General features: G+C 38.3%; 1 protein-coding gene and 1 non-coding gene across 2 annotated transcripts; both read right to left on the reverse strand.

The window, feature by feature from the left end:
• Positions 1-2,996: 2,996 nt before the first annotated feature.
• On the reverse strand, positions 2,997-3,103 carry LOC141670128 (small nucleolar RNA R71). Its single transcript, XR_012554372.1, has one exon. It is a non-coding gene; the product is annotated as a small nucleolar RNA R71 (small nucleolar RNA).
• A 9,330-nt stretch (positions 3,104-12,433) lies between these two features.
• On the reverse strand, positions 12,434-13,510 carry LOC141665226 (uncharacterized). Its single transcript, XM_074471204.1, has 4 exons — positions 13,447-13,510; positions 13,181-13,272; positions 12,806-13,024; positions 12,434-12,688 (listed from the first exon to the last, which is right to left on the reverse strand). The coding sequence occupies exons 1-4, from the start codon at positions 13,508-13,510 to the stop codon at positions 12,434-12,436; spliced, it is 630 nt and encodes a 209-aa protein (XP_074327305.1).
• Between the last annotated feature and the right edge of the window lie 342 nt (positions 13,511-13,852).

A 13,852-nucleotide genomic window follows, 5' to 3' on the forward strand; every position in this document is an offset into this window, starting at 1 on the left:
GCAGAAAATATTTGCAAAAATACGGATCAACCTCATATGCAACCACATACGCAACCGTTTCAACCTCATATGCACCACATATGCAACCCGTGTCCGTATTTTTGCAAATATTTTCATAAAAATTGGTATTTTTGGTAAATTCCCTATTTGCTTTAACGAAAACAATTAGATATATTATAATTCTATTATGAATATTTATCTATTTAAAGTGTTTTATTTTAAATATTACTATAATTACGGTGACCAGACCGACTACCAACCAAACTTTCAATGTTTCGTCTTTAATATAATAGTATATATATATAACACATTAATTTTTATTAATAAAAGATATTCAAAATTTTGCCTTTTTGGTAAGATGTTCTCATCGAATTCGTAATTTAAATTTTTTAAACTTAAACAACGAAAATATATTTTCGGCCGGGTCACGTTATTAAATTTCGAGTATTTCTTGAAAAAAGGGTCAAGTTATGATTTTTAATTCGAAATAAACCGAAATACATTGACTATTTCTAATTCTAGCATATATAAACCCGTAGGGTTTACCCAGTGTGCACCCGAAGGGTAGCGGCTGCGGGTTACCTACGATAAAAAAAAGAAAAAAAAAATATTTTATACACGTTTAGAATAATTATTAAGTGATTTTTTTATATATTTTTTCAGAAAAAAATATATTAAATATTCAATTTATTTGCTTTTTATAATAAAAAATTTATATTAAAAAGTATGAGACATATTTTAAAACTAAAAATTGTTTAGTAAATAAATTAATGATTTGTTTATGTATTAGGCTTAACTTTATATCTTTAATTCAAGTTTTTGAAATTAACTCTACAAATATTCTAGTAATTGTGTTTGAATTTAGATAAAATGTTCATTATTTATGACACTCACATAATATGTATATAATAAATAATGCTGTGTATAATAAATAATGCAAGTGACAATATGATGTAGTGGTATGAAGATTTACATGTGAATCTGAAAGACTCGGGTTCCATTTTCACCAACAACATTTTTTAATTAAATAATAAATAAAGGGGTAGAGTAGTGTCATCCGCTGGGTGGAGTAAATTATGGTGAGTGGAGTGATAAGTGGAATTTATATCCACTTGGAACGCTTCATTTCGGCTTAAGTTGGTGTTTTGGACTCAAGTATTTGGTATTTTTGATGTTTTTTGTGTTTAGTCATTGCAGGGTATTAGTTGGAGGTGGAAATGAGGTTTAAAATGATTTTATTTTGATAAGAGACCAGGGAATGGAGTTGCGGAAGTTTGCACGAAGATCAGAGCAAGAATAAAAAAATGCAGCAAATTCTCCAAAGACCAGGCGCGCCCGCGCCTGAAGGAGCGCGCTCGCGCTAGGTAAAGCGCGCCCGCACCAGACACTTGCTGCAGAATACTGATTTGAGTCTAATTGTGTGATTTGAAGAGTCCAGGTCAACTGGGGGATTATGTTTAGGCGATACTTTTGGATGCTTGTTTTTTATTTGTTCTAAACCCTAGTACTTTTATATTATCTCGTAGTATTCTGAACCTATTTATTTTCATATTTTCATTGGAACCCATGGTGATAATGCATTCGATCATGAATTAATCGGTCTCATGGGGTTCTAGCGGATTTATTTATGGATTTTAATAGTTGATTGTTTAACTATCTAGTGTGTGGTGATTTATGATTTCCTAGTTTGGTTGTACTTATTCGTCTTTGATGCGTAGCTAACATCTAAGATTGTTTGTTAATCTCTATTGAAGCGACAGTGAATATAGAGGTTTAGAACTTGCCATGCTAGCATAGGTTTATGTATGAATTGACATGCATGATTCGTAGTGTAATTTTAATCATCTTACACACCCTATGTTATCATAATAGATAACTTGTTCTTAAACTGTTATGTTTTCAAATCTTATAGATATATAGGGTCTAAGCATAATTGGTGTCTACTCAACTTCTATCTTGATTGTGGATGCTTAGTAGTAGGGTATACATATATCGAAAGATAGTGTATATTAATTTTGTGTTAACTGATTAGTTATCATCACCATCGCATACTATTGATAAAGACATAAACTTTGAATGAAGTATTTAATGAAGTTAGAATCTCATGTTTTATTCTCATATAAGTAATTCACTTTTAATCTCTTAGTTAATGCATGCTAGTATAATCTCTTAAGTAGTTAACCAACTCAAATTTGTTACTTGTCTTAGCTGTGAACGATAATCATACATTGTTGTATTAGTGCATAATCTGAACTTGACCTAAACCAGTCTCTGCGGGAACGAACTTGACATAAATCTTATACTATTTGTGATCGCGTACGCTTGCGTGTATTTTCGCATTTGCTTTCTTGCGAACAAGTTTTTGGCGCCGCTGCCAGGGATTGGTGTTAAATTTAGTTTATGTGCTTGTCATCAGTGGTCGTTAAAGTTCACTGACTCAGATTATTTTCTTACATGGTTTACTTTGTTCATGTGTTTCAGGTACTCTAGAGAGCATGTATGTGAACACGTTCTCAATCTCGTAAGGAAACACTAGACGAAGTTGAAGAAGAGGAAAAAGAAGTTCTTGAAGAAGTTGAAAAAGTTAAAGAAGAAGTAATCATTACCATAGGAGAACCATCAGCAGCAATAAAAGCGTTGATGGATTATTCTCAATCAAAGATCAATGACATTAAATCTAGCATTGTCAGGCCAGCTATCGCAGCTAATACCTTTGAAATCAAGCCTGGCACAATTCAGATGGTGTAGAATTCAGTCTAGTTTGGGGTGCTCCAACGGAAGATCCCAATATGCACATTAGGGATTTCATCGAGATCTGCGACACCTTTAAGTTCAATAATGTTTCTGAAGATGCTGTGAAACTTTGACTTTTCCCATTCTCTCTAAGGGATAAAGCTAAGAGCTGGTTACACTCTCTACCAGCTGGTTCCATTGCGACTTGAGAGGATCTTGCTCAGAAATTCCTTACTATATTCTTCCTTATGAAAAAGATAACTGCAATCAGGAATGCTCTTACTCAGTTTGCGGAGCAATCAGGTGAATCTTTATGTGAAGCTTGGGAGCGCTATAAGGAGATGCTTAGGTAGTGTCCTCATCATGGAATGCCTGACTGGATGGTGATCAATTGCTTTTATAATGGTTTGGGAGCACATTCAAGACATATGCTCGATGCAGCATCAAGTGGAGCATTATGGGCTAAGAGCTATGAGGAAGCTTATGAGCTAATTGAGATGATGTATGTGAATGAATATCAGAATCCAACTCAGAGACTACCACAAAGCAAGGTAGCGGGAATTCTGGAGGTGGATACAGCTACGGCTATTGTTGCTCAGCTAAAAGCGTTGACTATAAAGGTCGATTCTCTGACCAACTATGGTGTTCAACAGATAATGAGTGTTTGTGAGCTTTGTGCTGGATCGCATGTGACAGAGCAATGTGCTATATCCAGTGAATCAGCTCAGTTTGTGAGCAACTTTCAAAGGTCGCAATAACATGTTCCTGCTAATTATCATCCTAACAACCGCAACCATCCTAACTTCAGCTGGAGCAATAATCAGGGTGGTATGCAACAGCCACAACAGCCATACCAGCAGCTTGGAAACAAGCAATTCAATCATCCTGGTTTTCAGCAATAGTATGCACCAAGGCAGTAATTTCAGCCACAGAGAATGCAACAGCAATCTCATGGAGGTGTCGGTCCATCTTCGAATAAAAATTCTAAATTGGAGGAGTTAAAGCTTATGTGCAAAAGCCAAGCGGTTTCTATCAAAATTCTGGAGAATCAAATAGGGCAGATTGTTAACGCCTTATTTAACCGACCTCAAGGAACTCTTCCAAGTGACACAGAGGCTAATCCAGACAAGAGAGAAGCTAAATAATAGCTTAAGGCAATCACCCTGAGGTCTGGAAAGGTCACGAAACCCCAAATTCATCAAAACAAATATTCCAAAAATTTTCTCCAGAAGGAGGGCGTGCCCGCACCCTATAGTAGCTCGCCCGCGCCCCTCCCAGTTTCAGAAAGTGAAAAAATTGACAATAAGGCTGATCAGAAGGATGGAGAAGCGGAACCGAAGAAGAAAGCTGTTGAAAACACTACTCCTAAGGAGAATACAGGAGATAAACAAGTCTATACACCTCCTCCATACCCTAAAAGACTTCAGAAGAAGAAGTTCGACAAGCAATTTACCAAATTTCTAGAAGTTTTCAAGAAGTTGCACATTAACATACCTTTTGCGGAAGCTGTAGAACAAATGTCGAGCTATGCTAAGTTTATGAAGGGTATTCTATCTCGGAAGTTAAAACTTGTGGAGTTGGAAATCGTTGCTCGAACGGAAGAGTGCAGTGTTGTGCTACAACATAACCTACCTCCTAAACTTAAAGATCCAGGAAGCTTCACGATACCGTGTATCATTGGAAATATATCTTTCGATAAGTGTTTGTGTGACTTAGGAGCTAGCATCAATCTGATTCCCTTGTCCATTTTCAAGAAACTTGGTCTGCCTGATCCAAAATCGGTAAACATGTCCTTGGAACTGGCTGACCGTTCCATCACTTATCAGTGAGGAGTAGTGAAGGATGTCTTGGTTAAGGTGGATAAACTCATCTTTCTTGCTGATTTTATCATTCTGGATTTTGAAGAGGATAAGAAGATTCCTATTATCTTGGGAAGACCATTCTTAGCTACAGGCCGCACTTTGATCGATGTGCAAAAGGGTGAGCTTACTATGAGGGTTCAGGGTCAGGACGTGACTTTCAATGTCTTCAATACAATAAAATTCCCTACTGATGAAGAGGAGTGCTTTAAAGTAGAGTTGGTCAACTCTGTAGTGACTCCGGAGCTTGATCAAATGCTAAGGACTGATGCCTTAGAGAGAGCCTTAATAGGGGAATCTGATAATGAAGATGAAGAGGGGGCAGAGCAGCTGCAGTATTTGAATGCTTCTCCATGGAAAAGGAGACTAGACTTGCCATTCGAGTCTCTTGGATTATCAGAGCTTAAAAATTCTCAGGAGCATCTCAAACCATCTATTGAGGAAGCTCCCACACTTGAACTAAAACCACTGCCTGATCACTTGAGGTATGCTTTTTTAGGTGATACATTTACTTTGCATGTTATTATTGTATCTGACCTTTAAGGTAGTGACGAAGACAAGCTCTTGAGAATTCTGAGAGAGTTTAAATTAGCAATCAGATGGACTATAGCAGATATCAAGGGAATCAGCCCTTCTTATTATATGCATAAAATTCTGCTTGAGGAAGGAAGTAAGCCAACAGTTGAACAGCAGAGAAGACTCAATCCTATCATGAAAGAGGTTATGAAGAAGGAAATTATTAAATGGCTGGATGCAGGGATCATCTATCCTATTTCTGACAGTTCATGGTTGAGCCCGGTGTAGTGTGTGCCTAAGAAAGTAGGCATTACAATTGTTGCTAATTAGAAGAATGAGCTCATTCCTACTCGGACAGTCATAGGGTGGAGAGTATGCATGGATTATAGAAAGCTGAATAAAGCCACCACGAAGGATCACTTCCCACTTGCATTCATTGATCAAATGCTTGACAGGTTGGCTGGTCATGAGTATTATTATCTTCTGGATGGGTACTCGAGCTATAATCAGATTTGCATTTCCCCATAAGATCAGTAAAAGACCACCTATACTTGTCATTTTGGAACTTTCGCTTTCCATCGAGTTTCTTTCGTACTTTATGGTGCACTTGCTACTTTTAAGAGATGTATGATGGCCATATTCTCAGACATGATTGGTACTAATATGGAGGTGTTCATAGATGACTTTTCTATGTTCGGGACTTCGTATGACGAGTGCTTGCATAATCTTGGTTTGGTTCTGAAAAGATGTCTTGAGACCAATCTGGTGCTCCACTGGGAAAAATATCACTTCATGGTGCAACAGGGTATCACTCTTGGGCACAAGGTATCTAGCAAGGGTCTTGAAGTGGATAAGGCCAAGGTGGGGGTTATTGAAAATCTTCCTCCACCAATCTCAGTTAAAGGAATCCACGATTTTCTTGGTCATGCGGGTTTTTATCGGCGATTCATCAAAGACTTCTCTAAAATCTCTAAACCCTTGTACAATCTGTTGGAGAAATATGTTCCCTTAAAATTTGATGAAGAATATTTGGCTACTTTCGAGAGTTTAAAAAAGAGTTTGACTACAATACTTGTTATTACTGCACCTGATTGGAATGAGCCCTTCGAGATGATGTGTGATGCTAGTTATTTTACAGTTGGAGGGGCCAGAGAAAGAAGAACATATTCCATATGGCTTACTATGCTAGTAAAACCCTTAATAGTGCTCGTCTGAATTACACTACTACAGAGAAGGAGCTTTTGGCGATTGCCTATGGTTTCGAGAAATTTCGATCTTATTTACTTGGGACAAAAGTGACAGTTTTCACTTATCATGCTTCTATTTGATATATGGTCTCGAAGAAAGATTCAAAACCTCTCTTGATTTGATGAATTCTATTGCTTCAGGAATTCGAGCTGGAAATCAAGGACAAAAAAAGGTACAAAAAATCAGGTAGTGGGTCATCTCTCTCGTTTGGAAGATCACGGCAAAGCTTCACAGGATAATACGTTGTTCAATAGATCTTTTCCTGATGAACAACTCTTTGGGGTGCAAGAAGAAGAACCATGGTTTGCAGACATTGTGAACAATCTTGTGAGTAATGTCATTCCCCAGAACTCTCGTATGCTCAAAGGAAGAAGTTTCTACATGAGGTGAAGTGGTATCGATGGAATGAGCCATTCTTGTTCAGACAGGGAGCAGATCAGATTATCAGGAGATGCATTCCGTATAGTGAGACGAAGGGTATTCTGCAATATTGTCACTCTACTGGGTATGGTGGCTATTATGGTGGAGAGAAAATAGCTGCCCATATTCTTCAAGTGGGATTTTTCTGGCCAACTTTGTTTAAATATGCTTATCAGTTCGTTTTGAGATGTGATCACTGCCAAAGGGTTGGAAATATGTCCAAGAGAGACGATATGCCTCTCAATGTTCTTCTTGAAGTTGAGATTTTTGATGTTTGGGGAATCGACTTCATGGGGCTATTTGTCTCGTCATGCAATAATCAGTATATTCTTTTGGCGGTGGATTATGTGTCTAAATGGGTTGAGGTTAAAGTTTTTCCAACCAACGATGCTAAGGTGGTGATAAATTTTCTTCATAAGCAGATATTCACACATTTTGGTACTCTGAGGGTCATAATCAGTGATAAGGGATCGCATTTCTGCAATTGCAAGTTCACTGCATTAATGGAAAGATATCATGTGAATTATCGTGTTGCCACAGTCTACCATCCTCAAAATAATGGGCATGCTGAAGTGTCGAATCGAGAGATCAAGCGAATCTTAGAGAAGGTTGTGAGTCCATCAAGGAAGGATTGCTCGTTGAAGCTCGATGAAGTTGTTTGGGCCTATAAAACAGCATTCAATACTACTCTAGGAATGCCACCGTTCCAGTTGGTACATGGGAAGGCGTGTCATTTGCATGCGGAGTTAGAACATAAAGCGTATTGGGCTTTGAAGAAGCTGAATCTTGACATGGAAGCTGCTGGAGAGAAGAGAATGCTTCAACTTAATAAACTCGATGAGTTCCGACTACAGGCTTACGAGAACAATAAAGTATACAAGGAGAAGGTCAAGAGATGGCATGATAGGAGGTTAGTGCACAAGTCATTTGTGCCTGGTCAGCAAGTTCTATTGTTCAACTCTTGTTCCCTATAATTCAAATACGAAATTCATGCAAGCGTACGTGATCACAAGTAGTATAAGATATAAGTCAACTTCATTCCCACAGAGAATCGGTTTAGGTTAATTTCAGATTATGCACTTAAGCAACAATGTATGGTTATCGTTCAATGCTAAGACAAATAACAAATTGAGTTTGGATTTAACTACGAGATTATACTAAATAGCATTAACTAAGAGAATTCAGATTGAATTACTTAAATGAAAATAAACATGGGATTCTAACTTTATTAAATACTTCATTCAAAGTTATGTATGTAACCTTAGCATGTGATGGTGATGACAACTAATCAAATAACACAAAATTAGTATACGCTAACTTTCGTTATACGTATACCCTACTATCAAACATCCACAATTAAGATAGAAGTTGAATAGACACCAATTATGCTTAGTCCCTATATATCTATAAGATTTGAAAACATAACGGTTTAAGAACAAGTTATCTATTATGATTACATTGGGTGTGTAAGATGGTTAAAGTTACACTACGAATCATGCATGTCAATTGATACATAAACCTATGCTAGCATGGCACGTTCTAAACCTCTATATTCACTATCGCTTCAATAGAGATTAACAAACAATCTTAGATGTTAGTTATGCATCAAAGATGAATAAGAACAACCAAACTAGGAAATCATAAATCATCACACACAAAGGATTATAAAACAATTAACTATTTAAATCCATAGATAAATCCGTTAGAACCCCATGACAATGATTAGTTCATAATCGAACTCATCGTCACCATGGGTTCCAATGAAAATATGATAATAAACAATATAAGAGTATTAGGGTTCAAAGACAAATTGAAAATAAGCATCCAAAATATCAAAAATATTAAAGAACACAAAAGTCTTCTTCTCTGTAGCCGTCTTGTGCTCTCTAGGTCTTCTATTGCTCTCTCTTGGCTCATTCTTATTAAAATGACTTTTTATTGGTTTATATAAGCTTCTAGACGACCTAGGCTCTCAAATTCTTCAATTTCAAGTCAAATTAGGATTCTGCTACAGGGACCCCGCGCGCCCGCCCCACTCTCTGCGTAGGCGCGCGCACATCTGCAACTCTGGCGCGGCCGCCCCGCTCTCCCGCGCGGGCGCGCCGCCTTCCTGATCCTTGGCTTCAATTTCTTGTTTTTGCTGTAACTAGAGTTCTGCTCGTCAGAATTCGATGATTCAACCATCCACGCGAAGCTATCAAGATGCTCTTCAATTTGAACATGGCCTAGGCTTCCAATTCTGATCTATTTTTAACATATTTCCTTTAAAAGCTCATTTATTCATCCAACTAATGCATGTAATGCAATAACACAAAAATACATCAAAAATACCAATAACTTGAGTCCAAAACACCAACTTAAGCCTGTAATGAAGCATTCCAATTAGATATAAAATCCACTTATCACACCACCAAACTTGAATTGATACTTGTCCTCAAGTATAAACAGACTCAAAAACTACAAAAGAAACCTAATGCATGAATACAACTACGTGAATGCAACTAAATGATAATGCAATCGATCCCCTCAGAATAACCATAACCAACCAACAAACGAATGCCTCTAAGAATGCAATGACTCTAAAGATAGTTCGAATAAACCCCACAAACCAACTCACAAAGCAGAAACATGCGTGTGTGGATGCTTAACACATATACTCTCGATACAAGATCAATAACCATAACTTATCTTATCATCAAAATAATCACGATTTTATAAACAGAATAGATGTTAAACGTATAATGACTCACAACACCTCCTTCCTACTAGAGTTATACAAGGATTAATGCTATTATTGAATACATAACAAAAATGTTTATTTGACCGTGCAATGAGTGAGGTCCCAAAAGACTTATACAATAATACCCATGTAGTGAGCGTTAGGTTAGCGGATCCCAGACTATCAAAGCCTTAGGTCACTAGGCACAAAGTCCCTTAAAACTTAATCGCTCGAGTATTAAAGAGCTCACTCTTGATCAATTATGCATAAACACATACTTTTTTTCTTTTTTCTTCTTTTTTTCTCTTTTTTTTCTTTTTTTCTTTTTTCAACAACTTCTGAATGAGTGTGTTTCGCTCCATCTCATTCAACCCTAGTATACTCATAAAAATATGAGTCGGCTACTAGCCATTTGATGCCTAGCCTTATTCATAACTAGCAATGAAATCCAAGTTTTTCTCCAGTTTTAAAATTCAGTGTTCTTTTGTCATTAAGAGAATACCAAAAATTCTAGATATAAACAAGTGATTAAATCTCAACAAATAAACAAGCATGATCTTGATCTAGCTCAAAAGCAACCTATAAGACTTTGTGAAAAATAAAAAAATTGGCATGCAAATCAACTCATTAGGACTTAAACAACCCTATATTCGTCATCACCATACTCAAATTAACATCAACTTATCAATCAGAAATAGCTCAACCTAAGGGATCATGTTATATGCATGCAAATGCAACTATATGAACTCACATAAAAACAAAAACAAATATGTCCTAAATGAACAATCATGTAAAAAAATATATGTATGAAATACAACTAAACATGCAATATGAATCTATATGGACACACACAAACTAATCCTTACATTATCACCCCCAAGCTTAAAATTTTAATGTCCTCATTGAAGGTAATAATAAGGATTTCAGACATACCTAGTTATCAGAAAGTTCACCCTCTTCGGATGGAGTATCAGGTGGAAGATACAAAGAATCAGCACCAAACACCGGTCAATCAACCTCAACACCAGTGGCTCGGAAAGCAGTGCCCAAAGCCTGTGTCAAGTCGGTCGCAAAATGACTGTACATGTCGTGTATCGCATCCATGCGGCTGGCCAATCTCTTGAACTGCGCATCGCCAAGCCAAGAACCATCCCCTGCCTCCTGTTAAGCATGCGAAGAACTAGCCTCTTCACGAGTAGCTCTCCAAGCTACATGCCTTACTGGAGAAGAACCACCAGCATAAGTCTGATCGGCTGGCTGGCCACCTGGCAGATGGTCATAAGCGTAACCCAAACCCTTCTCATCAACCTTTCCACCATACCGCTCCTGCATAACTGAGATTATGGAGCTATCAATAGGAGCGCTCGACATCTGCAACTGCTCCAACTCGGGCCAACGGACACCAACCGAAACACACAGTTTCGTCACAATAGAGGCATGAGGAATTGCCCCCGATGTCCTGCTTTGCAGAAATCGCAGCATATTCTGATATATCACATGGCCGAGATCCATATACTCCTCATTAAAGATCCCCCAAAGTAAAATAGCACGATCAACAGTAACATCATGCTGATGCGAAGAAGGCATAATATTCGCACACACAAAAGCATTATATGCCCGAGCATACATGTTTATGCATGCAGCCGAAAAAGTGAGCGGCTCATTCGTGCCCCTCTTGCACTTCCACTGTGTCCCCGGAACACACAACTCAGCCATAATTTAATCAAGATCAAAATCCTTCCTCGATTTGTTCACCCATTCCTCTTGCGTCGGCTTCCTCGCGGGTTGATTGATAACCCTATGAATAGCCGCCGGTGTGTAATCCACCGTCAAACTATGTACCACAGAAAACCCATTCTTATATGCCCTAGCATTCGTATAAAACTACCAAACGATGCTCATCAGGACAACAGCGGGTACCTCGTAGAAAGTTTGCCATCCCATCTCAGTAATCATCTCCAAGAGCTTTCTGATCTCTCGCAGTGGGTAAGAAACCCCTCTCCTTCGCAATTGATTTGGACATCAATCTCGTAAACTCAACCTGAGCATCCGGAAAAGAAAATCTGTTTTCCGCTCCACCAACACTCGAATCACTAGAGCTGCTACTCACCATGACTCTCGATCTTTTGGGTGCCATTACAAGAGTAATAGAGATTTTGTGTGTATGTAATGTATAGGAGAAGCTAGGGTTTTGGAATTAGAATAGTTGTGATATAGATGTATGTAGGATGTATGTATATATAGGGTAGAGATGGGATTGGGTTAGGAGTGTTTAGGAATAAGAATTAGGGTATGATTAGGGTAGAAAAAGGGTCAAATTCGGGCTGGGGTTGTTTTTTGTTTTGCTTTTTCTGTTTTTTTTTCGCGCCGAGTTTCTGCCTACCGCGCGCGGCCGCCCCGCTTCTAGCGTGGGCGCGCCGTGCTCCTGGAAAAAAAATATTTTTTTTGCTTTTTTTTCTTATCGAACCTACTATACAACAAACATGGGTTACCTCCCACGAAGCGCTTGGTTTACGTCGCTAGCTTGACGTGAAACCTCGAATCAAGTTGTCAAAAGAACGACGCTCAACATCTCGCGGTTCACCGTATCTCCATACTAATGCTTCAATCTCTGCCCATTCACCTTGAACGCTTAATCCGGATGCGTATCAAAAATCTCCACAGCTTCATGTGGAAATACAGTTTTGACTGTGAATGGCCCTGACCACCTCGACTTAAGTTTTCCCGGAAAAAGTCAGAGACGAGAGTTGTACAATAGAACTTTATGACCGGGCACAAAAGGCTTGCGCACTAATCTCCTATCATGCCATCTCTTGACTTTCTCCTTGTACATTTTATTATTCTCATAATCCTGTAGTTGAAACTCCTCAAGCTCATTTAGTTGAAGCATTCTTTTCTCTCCAGCAGCTTCCATGTCAAGATTTAGCTTCTTCAAAGCCTAATATGCTTTATGCTCTAAATCCGCAGGCAAATGACACGCCTTCCCATACACCAACGGGAAAGGAGACATGCCAAGAGGAGTCTTGAATGTTGTTCTATATGCCCAAACAGCTTCATCTAACTTTAAAGGCCAATCTTTTCTTGATGGACTCACCACCATCTCCAAGATACGTTTAATCTCCCGATTAGACACTTCAGCTTGCCCATTAGTTTGAGGATGGTAGGCTGTGGCAATACGATGATTCGCATGATACTTTTCCATCAATGCAGTGAACTTGTGATTGCAGAAATGCGATTCCTCATCACTGATTATGACTCTCGGAGTGCCGAAACGCATGAATAACTGCTTATGAAGGAAGTTAATCACCACCTTAGCATCATTGGTTGGTAACGCCTTAACTTCGACCCATTTGGACACATTATCAACCGCCAATAGAAGATAATGATTATTGCAGGAAGAGACAAATGGCCCCATGAAGTCGATTCCCCAAACATTGAAAATCTCAACTTCGAACATCACATTAAGAGGCATCTCATCTCTCTTGGATATATTACCAATTCGTTGGCAGCAATCACATCTCGAAATGAACTGATGAGCATCATTAAACAAAGTAGGCCAGAAGAATCCTGCTTGAAGGATACGGGCAGTTTTCTTCTCTCCACCATAATGTCCACCATACACAGTAGAATGACAGTCTTGTAAGATTCCCTCAATCTCACTATACGGAATGCATCTCCTGATAACCTGGTGAGCTCCCTGTCTAAACAAGAATGGATCATCCCATCGATACCACTTCATCTCATGTAGAAACTTTTTCCTTTGATCATAAAAGAGTTCTGGGGGAATAACATTACTCACCAGATAGTTCACAATATTTGCAAACCATGGCTCTTCTTTTTGGGGTACAATTACGCCCCAAAAAGTTGCTCATCGAGAAAAAATTCATTGATCAACGTCTTATCCTCCAAATTTTTACCTTGATCTTCCAATTGTGATAGATGATCAACTACCTGATTCTCTGTACCTTTCCTGACCTTGATTTCCAGCTCGAATTCCTGAAGTAAGAGAATCCATCGAATCAACCGATGTTTTGAATCTTTCTTCGAGACCAAATATCGAATAGCAGCATGATCAGTTTAAATTGTCACCTTTGTCCCAAGCAAATAAGGTTGAAATTTCTCAAAACCATAGACATCACACATCATCTCGAAGGGCTCATTCCAATCAGGTGCAGTAATTACAAGTGTTGTAGTCAAACTCTTTTTCAAGCTTTCAAAAGCAATTAGACATTCTTCATCGAATTTAAAGGGAACATCATTTTCCAATAAATTGCACAAAGGCTTAGAGATTTTGGAGAAATCTTTGATGAATCGCCGATAGAAACCCGCATGACCAAGAAAACTGCGGACTCCTTTA

This window comes from Apium graveolens, chromosome 6 (assembly GCF_009905375.1).
Source record: "Apium graveolens cultivar Ventura chromosome 6, ASM990537v1, whole genome shotgun sequence".
NCBI classification, from domain to species: Eukaryota; Viridiplantae; Streptophyta; class Magnoliopsida; order Apiales; family Apiaceae; genus Apium; species Apium graveolens.

Excerpts from the sequence above, each read along its gene's own strand:
- LOC141665226 (XM_074471204.1), bottom strand. The coding sequence starts at position 13,510 with ATGGATTCTCTTACTTCAGGAATTCGAGCTGGAAATCAAGGTCAGGAA. Across the intron at positions 13,273-13,446 it reads GGAAAGGTACAGAGAATCAG|AACTCTTTTATGATCAAAGG; the intron begins GTAGTTGATCAT and ends TTATTCCCCCAG. Across the intron at positions 12,689-12,805 it reads TACCAACCAATGATGCTAAG|TATCATGCGAATCATCGTAT; the intron begins GTGGTGATTAAC and ends TTGATGGAAAAG.